Here is a 22880-nt window from a genome sequence, read left to right on the forward strand (position 1 = left end):
CTAGAATATTAGTCCCTCTCGAGTTCAGATGCAAACCATACCTTCTGTACAAGTCCTACTTTCCCTGGAAGAGAGCCCCATGATCCAAAAATCTTATGCCCTCCCTCCTACACCAACTCCTTGGCCACGTATTAAACTGTACAATCTTCCTAGCTCTGGCCTCACTAGCACATGGCACCAGCATCAATCCTGAGATCACAATCCTGGAGGTCCCGGCCTTTAACTTAGCACCCAACTCTCTGAACTGCCTATGCACCACCTCGTCACTCATCTTACCCATGTCATTTGTACCTACATGGACCATGACTTCTGGCCATTCACCTTCTCACTTAAGAATGCTGAGGACTCTATCTGAGATATCCTAGACCCTGGCACCCAAGAGGCAACGTACCACCTGGCAATCTCATTCTTGCCCTCAGAACCTTCTGTCCATTCCCCTAACTAACGAATCCCCTATCACCACAGTGTGCCTCTCCTCTCCCTTCCCTTCTGAGTCACACAGGCAGACTCGATGCCAGAGACCCAACCACTGACTTTTCTCTGTTAGGTCACACTCCCCCACCCCCCACAGTATCCAAAGTCATACACCTGTTTTTGAGGCCACAGGGGTACTATGCATTGGCTCCTTATCCCCCTTCCCCTTCATGACTGTCACCCAGTTTCCGGTGTCTTGCACCTTGGGTGCAACTACGTCTCTATATGTTCTATCAATCACCCTTCAGCCTCTCGAATGATCCGGAGTTCATCCAGTTCCGGCTCCAACTCCTTAACGCAGTTTGTTCGAAGCATCAGCTGGGTGCACTCTTGCAGTTGTAGTCATTAGGGACACTGGAGGCCTCCCTGCCTTCCCACATCCTACAAGAGGAACATTTCACTATCCTGCTCGTCATTTCTACTGTCCTAGCTGAGCAAATATAAAGAAAGAAAAAACTTGAGCTTTTCTTTCCTTTTCTTCTCTGAGTGAAGCCTCTCTTCACTAAAGCCTTGAAGAACTAAAAGCCTCAAGATCACCACCCTATGTCAACTCAGACAATGGCTGCTGTGCTTGCCCCTGTCTTCCTTTAATTTGCTTACTAATCAATCCAAAATGCTGGTTGGTCGCTGGTCAAAGTGCTAAATATTCTTCATGGGTGGCATGCAAAACAAAGTTTTTCCACTGTACCTCTGTGCAAGTTGCAATAATAAACCCATTTACAAATAACAAACAACAGGAATTCTGCAGATGCTGGAAATTTAAGCAACACACATAAAAGTTGCTGGTGAACGCAGCAGACCAGGCAGCATCTCTAGGAAGAGGTGCAGTCGACGTTTCAGGCCGAGACCCTTCGTCAGGACTAACTGAAGGAAGAAGTTAGTCAGTTAGTCCTGACGAAGGGTCTCGGCCTGAAACGTCGACTGCACCTCTTCCTAGAGGTGCTGCCTGGCCTGCTGCGTTCACCAGCAATTTACAAATAAATTATTTTCAGTAGCATCAGCATGCTGTTGACTATACCTCATTGGTAAATTGGTTGATTTGCCATTTAGGTAGTTCATTGGCTTCAGGAAATAAGACAGCAATCAGGAAGAAGCACTTTTCTGGAAAAGTATATTCATTGTGGATGCTGACCAATCAGATTTCAGATTGCCAGTATGATTGCTGAAAGCCAACTCAAAAACATTTTATGTTTGGTTAAACCTCAAACGCTTGTATGCTTTTATACACCAGACAAATAAAGTGATAATGTCACATATCAAAAGTATCTTTATTTACACCCTTTATATTACATAATTTTCCTGATTCAGTATCCCTATGTCCTTATTATACACACAGGCATGTGATAGCGACAGGCCGAAATGAGCTTACATAGAACATGTACACTTACTAGAATCAGAATCAGGTTTAATATTATTGGCATAGGCCTTGAAATTTGGTGTTATGCCGCAACAATACATTGTAATACATAATAAGAAATTAAATTACAGTAAATATATATATTTAAAAAGTTAAATTAAGTAAGTAGTGCAAAAAGAGAAAAAGTAATGAGGTATGGCTCATGGGTTCATTGTCCATTTAGAAATCTGATGGCCAAGGGGAATAAGCTATTCCTGAACTGTAGGTGTGGCTTCAGGCTCCTGTACCTCCTTCCCTGATGTAGCAATGAGAAGAGGACATATCCTGGATGACATAGGTCCTTAATGACGGATGCCGCCTTTATGAGGTCTTGCACCTTGAAGATGGCCTGGATGTTGACAAGGCTCGTGCCCATGATGAAACTGACTGAGTTTAAACCTTTCTGCAGCTTAATTTGATCCTGCGCAATTTCCTACCACCAACCCACCCTCCCCCCATGCCAGACAGTGATGCAGCCAGTTAGAATGCTCTCCACGGTACATTGTAGAAATTTGCAAGCATCTTTTGTGATATACCAAATCTCCTCAAACTCTTAATGAAATATAGCCACTATCATGCCTTCTTTGCAACTGCATTGATACAGTATAAATCACCCAGGAGAGATCCTCAGAGATGCTGACACCCAGGATGTTGAAATTGCTCACCCTTTCCAATTCTGATTACTCAATGAGGACTGGTGTGTGTTGCCTTGCCTTACTCTTTCTGAAGTCTACAATCAATTCTTTGGTCTTACTAACATTGAGTGCAAGGTTGTTACTTCTCTCAAAATATTAAAAATCCTAAAATTTAATTTCCAGTTCTTTTTCCTCTAAGAATCAAGATGAAATTTCCAAATTAACTATTTTAAAAGCAAACACGGAGGACCCTTGCCAGGGTCAACCCACGAAAAGCGGGAGGTCCCGACAACATCCCTGGACATGTGCTCAAGGAATGTGCTGATGTATTAGCAGATATCCTGACAGTCATTTTCAACATCTCCCTTAAGTCAAGCTATTGTCCCCAGATGCTTCAAAACCTCCACAATCATCCCTGTAGCAAAGAAATCAGTTGTAGCCTGTCTGAATGATTACCGTCCCGTTGCCCTGACCCCCATAATGATGAAATGTTTTGAACGGCTTGTCAAGCCTCATATCACAGCCAGCCTCCCCTCATCACTGGATCCTCTACAGTTTGCTTATCGTCCAAATTGCTCTGCGGAGGACGCAATATCCTCCACACTGTACACAGTTCTCTCTCACTTGGACAACAAAGACACTTATGCCAGAATCCTGTACATTGATTTCAGTTCAGCATTCAATACCATCATCCCGCAGAGACTAGTGGAGAAACTGTCACTGCTTGGCCTTAGCACTGCCATGTGTCGCTGGATTCTGGATTTCTTGACAGAGAGACCAGTCAGTCTGTGTTGGCAAGAACATCTCTGACTCCAACACACCGAGCACTGGATCCCCACAAGGCTGTGTGCTTAGCCCATTGCTGTTTATACTGCTAACACATGACTGTGCAGCCAGATTCAAGGAGAACCTGATCATTAAATTTGCAGATGATACCACAGCGGGGTGGGGCTCATCAGCAAAAATGATGAAACTATGTACAGGGAGGAGGTCAAACACCTAGAGAGTTGGTGCAGGGATAACAACTTGAAGCTTAATGTCACCAAAACCAAGGAGATGATCGTTGATTTCAGTCGGCCTCAGCCTGAGCACACACCCCTCAGCATCAGCGGCTCCACAGTGGAGAGAGTGGAAAACATCAAGTTCCTTGGGGTGCAGATCTCGGACAATCGCACCTGGTCCAGGAACACCACTGGGATTGTGAAACCGGCGCAGCAGAGATTGCACTTTCTGAGGAAGCTTAAACAAACATCACTCCCCACTAACATCTTAACTACATTCTACAGAGGTGTGGTTGAGAGTGTGCTGACCTTTTGCATCACAACCTGTTACTCCAGCTGCAGTGCTGTCGACAAAAAAGCCTTGCAGAGGGTGGTTAGGGGAGCAGAGGAGGTTATTGGGATCTCCCTACCTTCTGTCCAAGACCTCTTTCAGAGTCAATGCCTCCAGAAGACACAGTACATCATTAAAGACCCCTCACACCCTCTCCATGAACTGTTTGTTCTTCTGCCATCAGGTAAACATTACAGGAGCATCAAAACTAAAACCACAAGGCTACTACACAGCTTCCTCCCACAGGCAGTTAGACTGCTAAATAGCTGCTCCACCTGACTCTGCTTTGGACACTTTTAACTTGCACTGGACACTTATAACTGATTTTAACTGACATGTGGCTGTTGTGTTTTACTATTTATTGTTATGTTTATTATCCAGTGTTGCGTTTGTTATGATTGCACTGCCCCTGAGAAACGCTGTCTCATTCTACCCTGCAGAGCTGATGGATGGTTAGAATGACAATAAAGTTTTTTTGAATCTTGAATCTTTGAATCTTGAATCTTAAAATACAATCTCTGTTTACATCACATTGCTCATATAGTTTTACAGGAACATTTACGAACAGTCTGATAGAGTCACATATGGAGATGTTACATATGTGGGATAAAGCTTTAGAGATAAAATTCCAGATTTTGGTTTAGAAGGCAAATTGAATACTGCCATTGGATATTTATTTAAAATCTCAAAAAAAAACGGGGAACATAACTTACCTTGAATCTGTAGGATCAGTAGTATGTATGCTCCAAAGACTGGAATTGTAACTCCATGGACGGTCATTTCTGCAGTTGTTAGTTTCCTCAGCTCTCCAGTTGAAAATGTATATGGTTTTGGATATCAGATTAGGAGAAAAGGTGGACAAGAAGTTGGCTTCTTTTAATATTCTTTACTTTGGGTGATGTTAACTATCCTGAAAAAAAAACAGGATGAGAAAGATTAGAAGCAATTACAATAAAAGTAAACTGAAATTGACATTTCTAATCACATGCCCAGAAAAAGTACATACAGTATTTTTAACTTTTAACTGAAAGCTGAATTTACATTTATAAATAATTAATTGCAAAGTTATCACAACCATAACCCCAGCATATGTCTGCTGCTGTTTTTTTTCCAACTGTAAAAGTAACATTTCAGTCTGAGAATAAATACAATTAATTTCACTGCTGTACCATCAACATTACACACCCTATAAAATACAAGTATAAACTACAGCTTTGTGGTGTTGGGAGTACAGTTTATCACAATTAATATTAACAAGTGTAACTGCATTTTACAAGAACTTGAGACACTGTATTGTACTTTTAATTGGAAGTAACTCATGACCAAGCTAAATGGCGTCCCACTCCTTCTACCAATTAATAGTCAAATTAATGCATTAATATCTTATTTTTTTAAAAATGTGCACCCCTCCATTTCTTTTAGATGGAAGATAAATTTACATGAATTGAAAAGAAAAATATTTAATTTTCCCCACCAACAGAAAAGTAAGTACCCTGTCTCAATCATAAACAAGAAAAAATCTGCAGATGCCGGAAATCCAAGCAACACAAATAAGATGCAGGAGGAACTCAGCAGGTCAGGCAGCCTCTATAGAAAATATAATTGATGTTCCGAGCCAAGACCTAATGTCCACTATACTCTTTTCCATAGATGCTGCCTGCCCTGCTCAGTTCCTCCAGCATTTTGTGTGTGTTGCCCGGTCTCAATGACTACCAACCAGTAGCTTTAATATCAAAGATAATGAAGCACTTTGAAAGATAGATAATTGCTCACTCTTAACTGAAACTACTTCTATAATTCCGATCTGGTAGACCTCAGGTCAGTTAGAACTAGTCAAAATATTTGATCTCCCTGACCCTTAGCACTGTGCTCCCCATGTTCAGTTCCGTTTTACTCCTTGTTTACCAAGGACAACTAGGGATGGACAATAAATGTTGGCTTAGCTGGCGATGCCCACATCCTGTAAATGAATAATTTTTTAAAAAATGGATGGCTCTTTACAGCACCAACTTAATCTTTAAGTCTGCTTATGATAGTACTGTTATTGGCCCAATCAACAACAATAAGGAAATAAAGTACAGGAAGAAGATTGTGAACCTTGTGTCATGGTTTCAAAACAACAACTTAGATCTTAATGTCAGCAAGAAGAAAGCACTGGCTGTAAACCTAAGAAAGCAGGGATGCAGGTGGGAGATGTCATAATCCTATCGTCATTAACAGGGATTCTGTAGAGATGATTAACATCCTGAAAGTTCCTTCATATCCATTACCACTAGTCACCTCACTTGACTCTTCACACTAATGAAGTGATCAAGAAAGCATATCAACGAACTTGCTTCCTTTGGCATCAGAAAAGATTCAATATGTCCATGAGGATTGTCTGAAACTTCTACACGCAAGTATTCCAGCAGGTTGCACTTCAGCCTGCTATGGCAATTGCCCTACTCTGGACCAACAGAACCTACAGAGTGACAAATATTGCCAAGTCCATCACAGGCTTGTCACGTTCTTCCATCCAGCTCACTTTCTCAATGTGATGGTTCACAAAAACTAAATTACCATCAAAAATGTCTGCCACCCTGACCATTATCTTTTCTCCAATATACAGTACCTTCTGGGAGAAGATACAGTAAATCATCCTGAAAGCCTGACATCTAAAATTTAAGAATAATTTCTATCTTAGCACTATCAGACTTCTGACTAACCACTTCCTTCATACACCCTTCCTGGTCGTACTCCACATACTTGTCCTCTTAATTCTACCTCACTCAGTTCTGTAATTGTCACTTTAGCATTTCTTTTTGCACTACTCCTGTTTGTACTACAATCTTTGCACCATTATGCTGGGTTTTTTACCCCCAGCTTGTCATTGTATTTATTGCTGTTTTTATTCTTACAATGTATGCTGTTTACTCTGAGCTTCACATGAGCATTCACCTAGGCAAATGTAAAATATTGCCCTCTACTCTATGCACAGCAGATGGTGGAAAAGACCTATGGAATCAGTCTGCAAGTTACTTGCCAGCTTCTGAACCATTTTCTTAACCTTTTCTTATCCAGATATATTTCCAATCATTGGTGGCTTGGGTATGATGATGACAGGAATCTTGATTCTTTAATAGAAATGGCCATTGCCACCTTCCATCTCATGCCTTAACAATGTCCATGTCTTACTTCATTCAGATTTGGTTGATTTATTTTCTTCGTGGATTTTTTAAGAACAGACATCTGCAGTAGTCCATCTTGGTCATGCTGGCAAATGTAACAAGCAATTCAGGCCCTGAAATTGAACCATTTTATACTCTCGTATCATTTTACATACACTCGCTAAATCAGAAGCCATTCCTTCATAAGCCATTGTACAAATTTTTAAAATATTTTCAAATGCAATTAAATTATATAACTCTCAAGTATGGACTAATCTCTTAATGCATTTCAATTCAGCACAGACCTCACTAAAAATATTTTTTTCTTTGCCGTAACTCGTTGACATTAATATGAAATTAATTATTTTGCACTTATACTGGTCTTCACAATTTGAAAAATATCTATTAAAGCATCCTTTACCCATTACGCCCTTGTTAGAATACAGAACAATACAGCACAGTACAGGCTTTCAGCCCGTGATGTTGTGTCGACCTTTTATCCTACTTCAAGATCAAACTAACCCTTCGCTTCCACACAGCCCTTCATTTTCTTTTCATCCATGTGCCTTTCCAAGAAAACATCCCTAACGTACCTGCCTCTCCCACCATCCCTGGCAGTGCATTCCACACACCCACCACTCTGTGTAAAAAACACTACCTCTGACATCTCCCCCCCCCCATACTTTTCTCCAATCACCATTCTACCCTGGGAAAAAGGCACCCGCTGTCCACTCTATCTATGCCTCTAATCAAGCTACTAAATCTCATGTCATCTGCAAACTTACTAACCCACCCTTCCACTTCCTCAATAAAAAAGACAAAGAACAGAGTCACAGATCAGATCCCTGCAGAACACCACTAGTCACTGACTTCCAGGCAGAATATGCTCCATCTATGACGGCATACTATCTTTTATGATCGAGCCAATTCTGAATCTATGCTGCTAAATTTCCCTGGATCCCATGCCTCCCAACTTTCTGAATGAGCCTACCTTTTCAAATGCCTTTTTAAAATCCACATACAACACATTCCACTGCTCTACCTTCATCAATTTCCTTCTCTAAATGGTTGTAAATCCAGTCTAAGAATGATCTCCAATAGTTGCTCACTACTAATGCAAGACTCACTGGTCTATAATTCCCCAGTTTATCCCTATTACCTTTCTTGAACAAAGGAATAACATTTGCTACCCTCCATTTTTTTGGTACAACTCCTGTGGCTAATGAGGATGCAAAGATCATCTCCAAAGGTACTGCAATCTCTTCCCTCACTTCCCTTGGTAACCTGGGGTATATCCTGCACAGCCTCAGAGATTTATTTATCCTAACGCTTTTCAAAGAATCCAGCACATTTGTTTTCGTAAGGTCAACATGTTTCAGCACATTTGCCTGTTCTATGCCGTCCTCCTAATCATAAAAGTCCCTCTCACTGGTGAATACTAAAGTATTCACTGAGGACTTCTCCTACCTCTTCCAACTCCAGGCATGTTTCCTCTTATCCCTTACCTTCACTCTAGTCATCCCACTGTTCATCACATATGTGCGAAATGTCTTGGGATCCTCCTCAATCCTTTTAATTCCTCTTCTAGCTCTCCTGAGGTCCTTCTTAAGCTCTTTCAGGCTACCTTAAAACTCTCAAGAACCCTTTCTGATCCTTGCTTCTTAAACCAAGATATGCTTCCTCTTAACTAGACATTGCAAATCTCTTGTCAACCATAATTCCTTTGCCCTAACATCCTTTCCCTGCCTTAAAAGGGCAAACATATCCAGAACCCTATGCAAATACTCCCAAAACCACCTCCATATATCCATTGTGCATTTTATGAGTACATCTGTTCTCAATTTATGCTTCCAAATTGCTATCTAATAGCATCATGATTCACTTTCTCCCAATGATATACTTCCCATATTGTCAGCTCCTATCCCTGCCCAACACTCTGGTAAAGGTCAGAGTTGTGGTCACTATCTCCAAAATGCTCCCTCACTGAGATCTGTCACCTTAACAGACTCATCACCTAGTACCATTTCCATATGGCCTCTCCTCTAGTCAGTTTGTTCATATTGACTAGAGGGATTGAGGCATACATCAATAGAGGAATTGATCATGCAAAAGGAATGTCTTGCCAATTTGAAAACAGCTAATGTCTAAAAACCAGGTCTAAATTCAAATTAACTTTCAGAATATACAATAATCTTGGTCAGTAATTTTGTATAATTATTTTCTAAATTTGCAGACTATTATCTTTACAAAATATATACAGTGGATTCTGGTTAATAGGGCTGTCAGTTAATTAGTGCAGCTGCTTATTTGGGACAACTTTTAAAGAACAAAAACAAATTTAAAAAATAGCAGGGATTCCCTTTGTTTATTTTGTACATTATGTCGCTTAATGGGGCAGGTGACTATTGCTGAACATTTTCTAACTGGCATCAGTCACATACAAGTCTTTAGACACTACACCATACTTAGAACAAACAGTTTTTAAATAGTATCATTTGTGTGTTGGTGTTCAAAAATCAGTTGATTTTTGTCACTGATAATTGACAAACTATAAAGAGTAAGACAATTCAGAACCGTTTAGCTCACTGAGATTGGAGATGCCAGGAACGGCTGGGAGTGATTTCATTACTTTAACAAGTTAGAAGATACGAAAAATTTGAAGGTATTGACAATCATCTTGAATGTTACAATGAATATGAAGATCTGGAGGACGTAATCATTGAAGGCAATGTTTGAAGGCAGTCCACTATCTGCACTAGGTGTTAGCACTGATTTTGTACAGTCAACCAAAAGAACATGCCAGTGTAAACTGAATGATTTCCTCTGTAAACTATTAGGAGTTAGTACACAGTTTTATAGTACTAAATAATTTTGGTAGTGTTCTAATTTATTCTTTTTTATTTAAATACATAATTTGTTACTCAGTTTGTCTTTTTTAATACCCTTTTAACTATTTACATGAAACTTTGGCTAATTGGGGCAGATGTTTAACTGGGCCAGAATGTACTGGTCCCAATGTGTCCCAATTAACTGGAATCCACTGTAATCTAATCTTTAGGAAGCAAGACTTAATGAATTATCCAACATACCATTTACTTGTGAAAAGCAGAATCATTAATTTGAGAGAAGGGTAGTGCAGTCTGATGTGACCAGAATGAACATTAAATTTTCCTGAATGCTATTGGTACCGCTTTGCTTTGGAAACTGAAGCAGAAAACCTCAGTTTATTAAAGAAGAACGACACATAGCAAAGCAAATACAGCTGTTCCTCATTTAATGAAGGACACTTTTGATGGCATCATTTCTAGTTTATCTGCCACCCTTGTGGCTCTCGTCATCATTCTGGAGATGAGCAGCCCTTTCATCCCCCGTCTCTTCATCTCTTCTGCTGTTTGGTGTTTGTCTCTGATCCTGGAGACGTGCATGCTTCTCCTCCTCTGTCTCTTCTTCTCTCGTCTTTTTGTTTGTCTTGACTCTTTGATCCTGGAGTTGTGCGGCCCTGGCTTCATCCAATTGTTGTTCTCTCCCTCTCCTTGCCACTTCTCGACGATGTTTGGCGTCATCTCTTGACTATAATGTCCCCCTTCCCTTTCCACTAGGCATAATTAGGCTGACTATTTTTTTTTTACCCTAATGCTGGATAGAAGATACGAAGCACTAACACCAAAGGATGCTGATTATTCTTGACGATGTGGTTGGCGCTCTCCTAAATGGACACGATATAGTCACCGCTGTCCTCTGACTGCAGCAAAGGGTTTTATGGGTGTCTCGAAGTACATCATTACAATAAGATTTAATTATCTCTTATTGATGGGTGGCAGTTAGATCTGTCCCAATCCTGCACATGCTGATGGTGATTAGCAGAATGTGATCCCTCGAAATAGAGCTGGCCTGCCCTTTTGCTCCGGTAGGTGTCGCTGCTGAGACTGGCCGTGCGCATGCGTCAGGCTGTCGTGTCCCGATTTCCATGATGGCCGATCGGGTCTCGGGTGAAAGCCAGCCTGTTGATTTTTGGCGAATGAATATATAACCCTGAACTTTGCCTGAATTCTGTAAGTCACAGCATTTTAATTCGATTTAGCCAAAAAAAGTGCCGCTGTAATGCACCGTTTGCGCTAACTGGAGGTCACAAACAGACAGACACAGCATGAGAGTTTTAGTAGTATATAGATTAAGAATCTTCAAGTAGCTTTTCAAAAAACTCATTCACGTACCTCAATCAATGCAGTACATTTAGAATCAATGTAGCATATTTAATACATTAATGATCTTTTGGATATTAAGTAAATAAAGCCATTAATTCAGGAGTACAGCAGAGGTAAAAAATGTCATAATCTAACTGAAGAATGGAACAGATACAAAGGCAATTACAGCAAGCGAAATAAATGCTGAAATTAAACATGAAGAAATGAAAAAAATGCTATAAGGCCAACACTCACTTCTCTTTCTTCTATTTGTACTCCAGAATGCATTTTACCTCAATATATTTTGAAAGGGATACATAAAATTTGAATGGTGATTAGTAATGTACAATAAGACAAATGAAAATTCCTTGATGCTGCCAGTCTTTACTCTAGTCATGTAAATTCCTTCATTCTCTCACTCCTTGCTCTATTTCCACGCATTCATGTAACCTGACACCTCTAATTTTTGCTTTTATTTTAGATTATTAACCAAATAACTTGTTTCATTTTCAGTGCAGATCCTACTGCATGTTCCAGGTATAGCCAGGATCTTCTGCTTTTTATTTCAATTTTTCAGAATCTGCGATACATTATTTTTGTATTATAGTTGGGTAATTCGAATCATTGACATGGTTTGGTTAGGGAAACTTGGCAGACACTTGCAATATTTTTTCCAAAAATTCGTTACGTCTTCATCCGCTAATCACAAAACTGACATTAATCAATTGGCATCATCAGCAGTTAGATCTCACTGAGATGTAGCTAATAGTGCTCCAGACCTGGGTACCAACCTGATCTCTGGTGCTGTTTGAGAGTAGCTTACACTTTCTCCTTGTGACTGCAAAACTTGCATTTCAGTGCCCCAGCTGTTACCCCCATCCTAAAAATATATTGATTGCTGAGTTAAATGACTATTATAAGCTGTTCTCGGTGTGCAGATGAGTTGTAGATCTTGTGCAGGTGGGAGGAATTGCTTTGAATGTGGAGAGGAAATCGGTTAGGGTGCACAGTGAAGCTCAGCATTATTTCAACATGCTCTATCACTCTACAACTTGCCACTCCAGTCATGCCAGGGCAGCTATTTTATCCTCACCTACAGGTATCACAGGTGGAAGAAATCTCAACTTGCAGATAGGATTGCTTGGCAAATGAATGCCTTTTTGTAGAAAGGGATCATTTTTAGCTTGCTGAAAAACACATAAAGTCCAATAGATTTATCACTCTGATAATCATTCAGGTACTTGTATTAAGCACCTAAAAATCAAAAGCCAACAGACAACTGGAGACCCAACAACCAAACAATAATTAACCAAATTCAAGTCTTGACACAGGATTACACCCTTCAAAGAACATTCTTGTGTAGTTCTTTTTAAGATGGAGTACAGGTGGAACAATGTGTACAGACTTTTTTTTACCTCCAATTATTTTTTAAGTAAAGCTCTACCACATACGTCAAACAGTAAGGTTTACTTCCATCCCCCCATAACGCACATCCATTAGTAAATTTCAAATAATTCAATCAGGGGAATGGAGAATCCAACTTCAATTATGTTTTCTCATTACAAAAATATGGATTACGAGGATTAATGGTGTTCACAAATAAATTAGATGGTAAAGACTGAAACAATCTCTGTAATTAAAAGATTAATGCAACACAAAGGAGATTTGTGTTAAGATGAATAGAAAATGGACATTGCCTTTCTTTGACCTCTTGATTCACAGGGCTCGACCTACTGACCTAGCAGCCTGGTGCTATTATTTTTGAATGGCTAAACATGTCAAAGGTATTTCTAAAAGGATGAGCTGTAATTGCCATCAGTAGTCATTTCCACCATTAATAACTTGATCTGAGTGTTCATTGGGAATGGCGAATTTTACTTTAATTGTTGTTCTGAACACTATTCATGAGAATGACAAATTAGTGGGACAGTGGGAAAAGCTCAAGTCACATCTTATTTCACAAGTAGAAACAACCCATGACCTATGGCCTAATTTTCACACATCCTTGGCTTCTGGATGATGAAAGGCTCCCTACAGCAAAGAACTGACAACAAAACTCTTCAGAGGAGAACAAAGTCAGTATCTCAAATGAAGGCAGTGACAGATTCCCATGTCAGCTATTAAAGACTACTACAGGACCATTTCCAAGAAGTTAATACATACAGCACTGTGAACCAATCACATTGTTATCTGGAGGTAGTGTATACTGGACTGTAAATTCAGGTCAATCTATTTTTATTGTCTCTGCTTGCAAGTAGATATTTGTACAACAATTACTCTCTCCTTCCTGCTCTGAACTGTAATACAATACAATTACAGGAACATATGGTTGAGCAAAGTGTGTGCAATGTTTGACTTGGAACTTCAATTGCATTTGGAATTCATTGAAAGTCCTGCAGAACTGCAACCCTTAAAAATAAAAATTTCAATCCAGGATTCTCTACAGACAGAACTACTCATAATTATTTTTAAATAAGCACAATACTACACACAAGTTAAAGAGCTACTGAACAATTTGAATATAAAAGATGACATCCTAGTCTTTAAATATTGTTTTAAAGAATCTCAGAGGCAAACAACATTGTCAAAATACTAAAACTGCATTTTGTCAATTAGTACCTAAGTTATGAGTGAGAAAATTGTACTTCTTTTGAAGTAAAATGTGTATGTAAAGACACAGGATAATCAGAGCACTAATCAGCGACTCAGCCCTCAAATTTGCACTGCCTTTAAATATCTTAACTGGTCAGTGCAAGTTTCATCTTCTCTCTGTGCCAGTTCTCCATAGCCCTGATCTTCTAAAAATATATCTACTTTTGATAAATGCCTAAAGATCTAGGATGTGAAAGTTCAGAGAATGAAGCAGAGAGATCAGGGAGCATGTCTTATTAAAAAAAAGTTGAGCGGGCTAAGGCTTTTCTCTTTGTTACGAAGGTGGTGGAGGCAGATATATTAGGATTATTTAAAAGACTCTTAGATAGGCACATGGATGAAAATAAAATGGAGGGCTATGTAGGAGGGAAGTGTTAGGTTGATGTTGGAGTAGATTGAAAGATAGGCACAACATCATGGGTTGAAAAGTCTTTGCCGTGTTGTACTTTTCTGTGACAAAGTACAAATGGTTGGAGGAGGGTGGCAGTGTAAAATAAAACAAAATCATTTTCCCCTTTTCCTGGAGAAAGCAATTACCAAAGTTAATGTTACATGCAAAACCAGCAATGAATCCTTCACTTCAGCACAGCAAGAGTGCAATGATCGCTAGGATTAACTGCCACATGGTAAATCTTGAAATCTTCCAGCAAGAACAATGAAGAAAACTTCACACCATGTATGAAAAAATATATTTTCTCACAAATCAATATTACTAAAGGGTTAAGGTTGGATGAAGTGAACTTGTATCCTTACAACTAATACAAATGTATTGGCAGGTGTAAAATGTATATAACCATTTCCTAGAAATTGAATAGTCAATTAGCACTGTATTTATTATTACCCTGTACACCCTTTCCTCTGAGATTCATACGAACAAGGAATTTCATTGCATCCTGGTATATATGACAATGATCTAATCTACCTGCTTTAGCATGTGATGAAAAATGCATACATTTTGCAGTAAAGCCATTAAAACAATTATTTATTCAGAATTGTGTAGCTCAGGAAATTCCACTTGCAGTTGGAAGTACGCCATTTTTTTTTAAAAGCTTGTTTAGCATGTTGCCAAGAGAAAATGGGCTACATATTTGCACTTAAGTGAACTTGTTGGTGACTTTCACTGGGTCAGATTTTTGGACCACTAATACAACTATCTATCACTTATATTCTGCTTTAGAAACCACAAGCAGCTGCTACTGACACAGAGGACTTCCTACACATGTCTTTGGGCAAGGTTCACTACCATTTCTATCCTTACCAGAGGTACTTCTCTAGTGATCCTGCTCTGCAAATTGAAGCATCAAGTTAAACAGACCAGGGCAAACAATCCTGGCAAAGAGCTCACATCTGGTCTCTATTTCTCACACTCCTACCTCCAAATCTTCAAACAGCAACGGACTCCGAGGAAAAGATTTGCAACGTGAGGCTCATCTGCATCTTAGATCTAACATTTTGTGGAAAGAATTATTTCTACATATCAGTGCCTGAAACGTGCTGCCCCTTGACCCAACAGCACTTTCATTCTGCATCATGCCAAGTAATGCCATATTTCTGAGCTTTCGACTCACAACAGCATTAGGCAAAGACCAGTAGGCCAAACAGCACTATACAGTCTTCTCAAAGGTTCTGGGATAAGGATTTATATAAATACAATCAGGTGTTGCTTCTGTCAGTAAAATCTATCCATCCTTAGATGGTCCATATTGCACTACCCTGTGGGCTGAATCCTGAGGAATTAGTACTATTCTGTCCTTAACTGGTTTGGCTCCTGTTCATTTTATAGCAAATGCAACTGATGATTACAATGATTTTCATCAGCTAGCTACTTTGTGGATAAGCCTCAAGATTCAAAGGAAGAAGCAGCAGAAAGTTCAACAGATATGCTCAAAATTACAAATGGCTTTGTCATACCTAATGAAGAGAAATTGTTCCTGATGAGGGAATTTGAAAATGTAAAATGCAGTAAAATAACCAAAGTGGATTTTTTTTTTAATTGTGAATTTAGATGCTCTAAGCTGCCTGAAAGGATGGGAACAGATTCAACAGTAAATTTTAAATAGTGATTATGTACATATTTGAAAAGGGAAACCTTTTAGGGCAAAGAGGTTTATTTTTTCTCATTAGTAGATCCTTGTAAATACCTTCTGGAATCCATTCCTATAACATCCAGCCACATTGGAGTAATGCTCAAAAAATGAATTAAGTTAAACATGGATTTCCTGTTCAAATAAACGCTGGTTCTTTGATCATAAATGTTCAAATGCTTTGCTACCATGTTATTAATGATGGATTTCAGCAGCTTCCTTGTAACATATTTACAATCAACTAGTTTTCCACATTTGCTCTCAAGAAAGAGATACTTTAGTAATTCCCAATAAAATGGACTTCTGCTTTGTGTTCTTTCTTGCAAAAATTGTATACGATTTATTTGTTTTTTGACAGCTCAAAAAAAGCGACAAAACGGACTTTTTAACATCGTAAGCCAGCTGGTTGTTGTTATGTCTCCCGCTCGCTGTGAAAATGGGGGACACCTCCCTCTCCCTTGCCAGGGAGAGAGAGAGCCTGTGGGTTGCTGAATGCTGGATGAATTACGATAGTCTTTGGGGTAACTGCAAGGTCTGTACCTTTACTATCGCTTAGCTCATATTTCTGCTCGGTAGCAGGTGCACTTTTTGTTTTGCCAGTGGGGGGGGGATTGTTGCTCGTTGCCACTTATGCATGGGAGGGGGGAGCTGTGGGGGAACTTTGGGGTTCTCACGTTTAACTGTCATTCATTCTTTGGGGCACTTCTGTTTTCATGGATGTTTTGCGAAGAAAAAGCATTTCAGGATGTATATTGTATACATTTCTGACATTAAATTGAACCTTTGAACGCTGCTTATGATGCTTTGTGCCTGTGATGATCTGCAAGAAAGTTTTTCATTGCACTGTGCATAGGACAATAAACAGTGGCTTTGAAAAGATCACACACAATTTCCACACTTATTTTAATACTTTGGGATGTAAATAATCAGGTATTGCTCTCTAATCTCTATTTTATTTACATTGTACAGGTCCCATCCAACTTACAAACTTACTGATATGTCAAATTGAGTTTATTGTCATAAGCACAAGGCTATAGGAGATACAATACCTGCCCTTTTATCTCATCTTTTGCACCATTCATAGACACAAACCATTTTTTTCCAAGTGAAAAAGCAATTCACTTGCATTTCTTTCAAATCAATGTACTACATTTTGTGCTAAGAAAATGTTCTCTTCTACACTGTACAACCGATTTCACATTAGGTCACTACTTCACAGAACATCTGCAAGAGTGTCCCTGAGCTAATTCTCTAGCCCTTCCCCATTCTGAACACTCTGACTCTGGCTCCTTAAATTGCTCATGAGTTCAAGGAACAGTGCTATTACAATCCTCAAGACTCAATATTGAATAAAAAATTTTCAGATGATTAGCCTTTCCAGTTTGTGCTCAACTTGGCCAGTTTGGATGAAATAGCATCAGTAATGTTAGTTTAGATTTTCATAGCTCCAATAACTATAATGTTCTGTGTTCTCAGATGTAGCAATGTTTTACTTTTGATTCTTTCCACCCCATCTCTCCATAGTCTTCATTCCCTCCTAGTTATCTCTCTCTCTCTCTCATAAAGAACAGCTACAATTAACAAGCTGTCACCATCTCTCTCAACTGGTATCACCACCATCTGTATCCCTCATTCTTTCTAGGTTGCCACACTATTATACACATTCCTTCCCCCTGTCCCTTTACTGCTCCCCCCTTTCCTTTAATTTAAACCAACTGTTCAATTTTTCCTAATTCTGATGAAGACTCATTATGCTCATCTGTTAACTTTTTGTTTCTTTCTCCAGAGACACTGGTTGACTTTCTGAGTACTTCCAGCATTCTGATTTTATAATGGCTGTGACCAGTACACAGAGTCAATTTCAGCTACCTGTATTTTCAATAAACTAGACAAATATCAGTGTTTAGTTGGCATCTGACTGCTTCATCATTAATCAGGTCTGTAGACAAGTAATACATAATATACTTCTCAATTTGTTTTCTACATATTTTAAACAAGACATTTCATAGAAATCAAACTAGCACTTTTTCTACCTTACTTTTGTGCCGAGCCTTAAGAAGCAGGTAACACCACTGTTGCTGGTAGAATCTTCGCTGGCAAAGAGGTATACAGGAGTGAGGTACATTCACTGGTTGAGTGGTGTCACAACAACAATCTGACACTTATTGTCATCGAAACCGAGAAATTGATTGTCGACTTCAGGAACAGGAAGTTGGAAGAACACATACCAGTCGTCATTGAGGAGTCAACAGTGGAAAGGGTGAGCAGCCTTTCCTGGGCAGCAACATCTCAGAGGATCTGTCTTGAGCTCAACATATTGATGCAATTAGAAGGCAGCACACCAGCAGCTGTACTTCATGAGGTCTTTGAGAAGATTTGGTATGCCAAAGGTTCTAGTAAATTTCTATACATGTACAGTGGAGAGCATTCTGACTGGTATGGAGGCTCCCAAACACCGACCACAAGAGGCTGCAGAGGGTTGTAGACTCAGCTAGCTCCATCACAGGCACAATCCTTCCTGCCACCAAGAACACCTTCAAGAAGTGGTGCCTCAAGGCAGAGGCAACCAATATTAAAGACCCTCAGAATCTGGGACATGCCCTCATTGTGTAGAGGTGATGGTAGAAGAGCCTGAAGACCCATACTCAAATGTTTTAAAAAGCTTTTTCTCTCCTGCCATCAGATTTCTGAACAGACCATGCATCCTTTAACACTACCTTGTAATTTGTCTTTTGCACTACAGGTGTCCCCTGCTTTTCGAACGTTTGCTTTACGAAACCTCACTGTTACGAAAGACCTACATTAGTTCCCTGTTTCCGCTAACAGAAGGTGTTTTCACTGTTACGAGAAAAGGCAGCGCGCGAAAAAAAAATCAGCGCACGATAAAAGGCAGCACGCGCCGAGCAGCCGCTCTCCCCGGGATTCGGAACGGCATCTAGCCAGCATTACTTAAACACGTGCCTGTGAGCAGCCGTTTGCAATACGAGTTCTAAGGTATCGGAAAAGCCTAAAAGAGCTCGTAAGGGTGTTACACTTAGCGTAAAACTAGACATAATTAAGTGTTTCGATCGTGGTGAACAAAGTAAGGACAAAGTGAGTTTGGCTTGTGGAGGTTGACGAAGATGATGTTGAAGAGGTTTTGGCATCCCATGACCAAGAACTGATAGATGAAGAGCTGATGCAATTAGAGGGGGAAAGGATAACAATCGAAATCGAATACAGTAGCAAACGGACCAAAGGTGAAGTCGTCCAGGAACTGAGCGTGAAGCAACTGCGTGAGATTTTCGCTGCAATGATAAAGTAAAGCACGACTTTAATTTTAAAAGGGTACGTCGGTTTAGGGGATATTTGCAGGATGGTTTGAGTGCTTACAAAGAACTGTATGATAGAAAAATGCGCGAAGCTCAGCAGTCAAGCAAGCCTTCCTCATCAGCCACAGCAGATGATGAACCTCGACATTCGACACCGAGGTGGGCAGTCATAGGAGAAGATGGGCTGCCTGCCCTAATGGAAACAGACGACGATGAAATGACACCCCAGTGTCCCACCACCCCAATCCCCGGGCCCCAGACAGATACCGATTCGCGGAGAATGCAGCGGTAGCCGGGCGGCACACAGCACATCTTTAAGAAAAAAGCCGAAATAAACATGCTAATTAATTAGGTGCGGCCCAGATCAGAGGCGATTTGCTGACGGCGCTTGCATGAGATTTTCACTACGGAGAACAGTGCAGGCAATCGTTGTAGAGAAGTATTTCTAATTTATATAGGCTGTGTATTTATCATACCATTCCTGCTTTTATTATCTGTTACTGTTATTTTAGGTTTTGTGTGTTATTTGGCATGATTTGATAGGTATTTTTGGGTCTGTGAATGCTCACTAATTTTTCCCATATAAATAAATGGCAATTGTTTCTTCGCTTTACGACATTCCGGGTTATGAACCGTTCCATAGGAACGCTCTACCTTCGGATGGTGGGGGAAACCTGTATTTATTTTGTAACTTTAGTAATTTTTATGCCTTGCACCATACAGCTGTCGCACAACGGCAAATTTCATGACATATGTCAATGATAATAAACTTGATCTTGAAGCTACTTATGACCTTACTATGAGAAATATGGACGTAGCGCTGTGAAAACTGAAAATATCTACCTAGTTGGTGCAAGGACTAACGCATCTGAGATTAATATTTCAGAATTATCTAGTGATGTTATGCTGCTATTTCAAACAAAGGTGTACAATCACACATATTAAGAAAAACTGGAAACTGGCAAAAGAACGAGAGGTGATAGAGTAGAAAAATATTCTAAAATAAGTAACAGATGCCTAAAGCTGCTACTTTTTAAATAAAAAATTTCAAAGATTTAAAATAATGGTTCTTCATTCATTTCCTCAAAGACAGAAGAAGTGTCTGAAAAGAGGATGCTGTCCAAGTTGCATGCCATCTTGGACAATGTCTCCCATCCACTACATAATGTACTGGGTGGGCACAGGAGTACATTCAGCCAGAGACTCATTCCACCAAGATGCAGCACTGAGCGTCATAGGAAGTCATTCCTGCCTGTGGCCATCAAACCTTACAACTCCTCCCTTGGAGGGTCAGACACCCTGAGCCAATAGGCTGGTCCTGGACTTATTTCATAATTTACTGGCATAATTTACATATTACTATTTAATTATTTATGGTGCAACTGTAACGAAAACCAATTTCCCCCGGGATCAATAAAGCATGACTATGACTAAGAGTACAAACTTGCCGAAGCTTCTTCAATAGCACCTCCCAAGTCCACAATGTTGAACATGTAAAGAGTCAGAGGAACAGGAAACACGGGAATGCCAACACCAGATACTCTAGTCTAGTGATACTCAACCTCCGGGCTGCGGACCGATACTGACCCGTGAAGCATGCAGGGGTGCAGCGGTAGCCGGGATGCACCCAGCACATCTTTAAGAAAAAAGCCGAAATAAACAAGCTAATTAATTAGGTTCCACCTGCACGTAATTAATTAGCTTGTTTATTTCAGCTTTTTTCTTAAAGATGCGCTGGGTGTGTCCTGGCTACCACTGCACCGTTGCATGCTTCGCAGCCCGGTATCGGTCCGCAGCCTGGAGGTTGGGGACCACTGCTCTAGTCTAAGCCATACACAATTCTAACTCGTACACCCATTGCCATTCCTACATCATTGCCGAGTTAAAAAAACAACAATCTCCTTACTGAATATCACTTTAAAAAGTACATTCATTGTCGAAACTGCAGTTGTTTAAGGCTCACCACTGCTTTTGCATGGATAAATGCCTGGGAAATAAATGCTAGTCCTGCTAGACCTGGCCACATCCCATAAATTAAAAACAAACATAATAGGTCATATGACCTGGCTATAGTTCTACAAATGAAATGATACCCTGAGCTTTAACAAAAAGCTCTTTATTCTGCAAGATGGGAAGCTATTCAACATGATGTATTACTATTTTAATTTCTTTGAAAATACAGGAAGATGGCATTCCTGGACTGTGCTAAGTTACCCCTTCAAAAAAGGCATTAGCTCCATCTTCTTCAGTAAAGTGGATGGGAAAAGATTGAAAAATGCCTATTGCTATCTCTTATCCCTTGTAGGCCAGATTCAAAGCTTTGAATAGGCCACCTGTAAAAACAGCTAGCTAATACTCACGTTTTAAAGCTTAAGTATGTATGACAATGTGACAAGTATCGGTAGTTGCCAATGCATCTAGAACCAAGTGAGTCACCTCCTACAAGAATAGAAGGAAAATAATTCTAAACTATTGAGGTGACAGTATGGGGTAGGTGGGGAAGGTAATATTTACCTGATTGAGATAACAGTCATTTGTATTCGTGGTGAAAGAACAGGAATTGCTCTGATGGTATAACCTAATGGAAGCCTTCAACTATGTATTCATCAACACATACATTTATTCTTGTTGAGTCATGAACCTTACCCACTTTATACCTAATGCAGATCCACAACTCATTTACAGATTTTTTTTTATTTCAAAATATACTTTATTCAAAAGTAAATATATACAATAAACCATTCAATAACTTTTCATCCTTTACATACGTTTCCATTATAGTCAGTACATATCCGTATTTATAGCCACCCACATGGCACTCCAGTAGTTCAGCTTACCATATCATTGTTGAGGGGTATACTCCCCGCCCCCCGACCCCTCCCACTCCCACGGGTGGAGAAACCTATACTGTGGTCCTTCCCCACCGGGCCCTTGCGGTGGCTGCACCGAGTTTCAGTGCGTCCCTCAGCACGTACTCCTGCAGCCGAGAATGTGCCAGTCGGCAGCATTCTCCCACGGACATCTCCATGTGCTGGTAGGTCATCAAGTTTCGGGCCGACCAAAGAGCGTCTTTCACTGAGTTGATGATCTGCCAGCAGCACCGGATGTTGGTCTCCGTGTGCGTCCCCGGGAACAGCCCGTAGATCAGAGAGTCCTCTGTTACGCAGCTGCTGGGGATAAAATGTGACACAAGCCCGTCCATCCTCCTCCACACCCTCTTTGCGAACTGGCAGTGTGCAAAGAGGTGGGTCACAGACTCCTCCTCACTGCAGTCCTCCCATGGGCAGTGGGGTGCGGAGACGACGTTCCGGGCGTACAGGAGGGCTCTGACTGGGAGGGCCCCTCTCACCGCCAGCCAGGTGAGGTCTTGGTGCCTGTTGGTGAGATCTGGCGATGAGGCATTTTGCCAGATGAACTGGACAGTCTGCTCAGGGAACCACCCCACTGTGTCCATCACATCCTTCTCCTGCAGTGCCTGCAGGACACTACGTGCCGACCACTGCCTGATGGCCCTATGGTCAAAAGCGTTCTCCTGGAAGAACTTTGCTACGTAGGACAGGTATGCCGGCAACGACCAGCTGACTGGGGCGTTGCACAGAAGTGGGGCCAGACCCATCCTTCGTAGCCAGGGCGACAGGTAGAACCTGGGCACATAGTGGTACTTGG

At 40.4% G+C, this 22880-nt stretch overlaps 1 protein-coding gene across 2 annotated transcripts in view; it reads right to left on the reverse strand.

Annotated features, from left to right (window-relative positions):
- bmpr1aa (bone morphogenetic protein receptor, type IAa) overlaps positions 1-22880 on the reverse strand; it is a 262289-nt gene that overhangs the window by 84375 nt on the left and 155034 nt on the right. For both annotated transcript variants that reach the window (XM_063070736.1, XM_063070737.1), the window contains one exon: positions 4551-4747. In XM_063070736.1, the coding sequence (XP_062926806.1) occupies positions 4551-4617 (67 nt within the window). In that variant the 5' untranslated portion in view covers positions 4618-4747. The remainder of the gene's footprint in view (positions 1-4550; positions 4748-22880) is intronic.

This window comes from Mobula hypostoma, chromosome 18, assembly GCF_963921235.1.
Source record: "Mobula hypostoma chromosome 18, sMobHyp1.1, whole genome shotgun sequence".
Lineage (NCBI taxonomy): Eukaryota > Metazoa > Chordata > Chondrichthyes > Myliobatiformes > Myliobatidae > Mobula > Mobula hypostoma.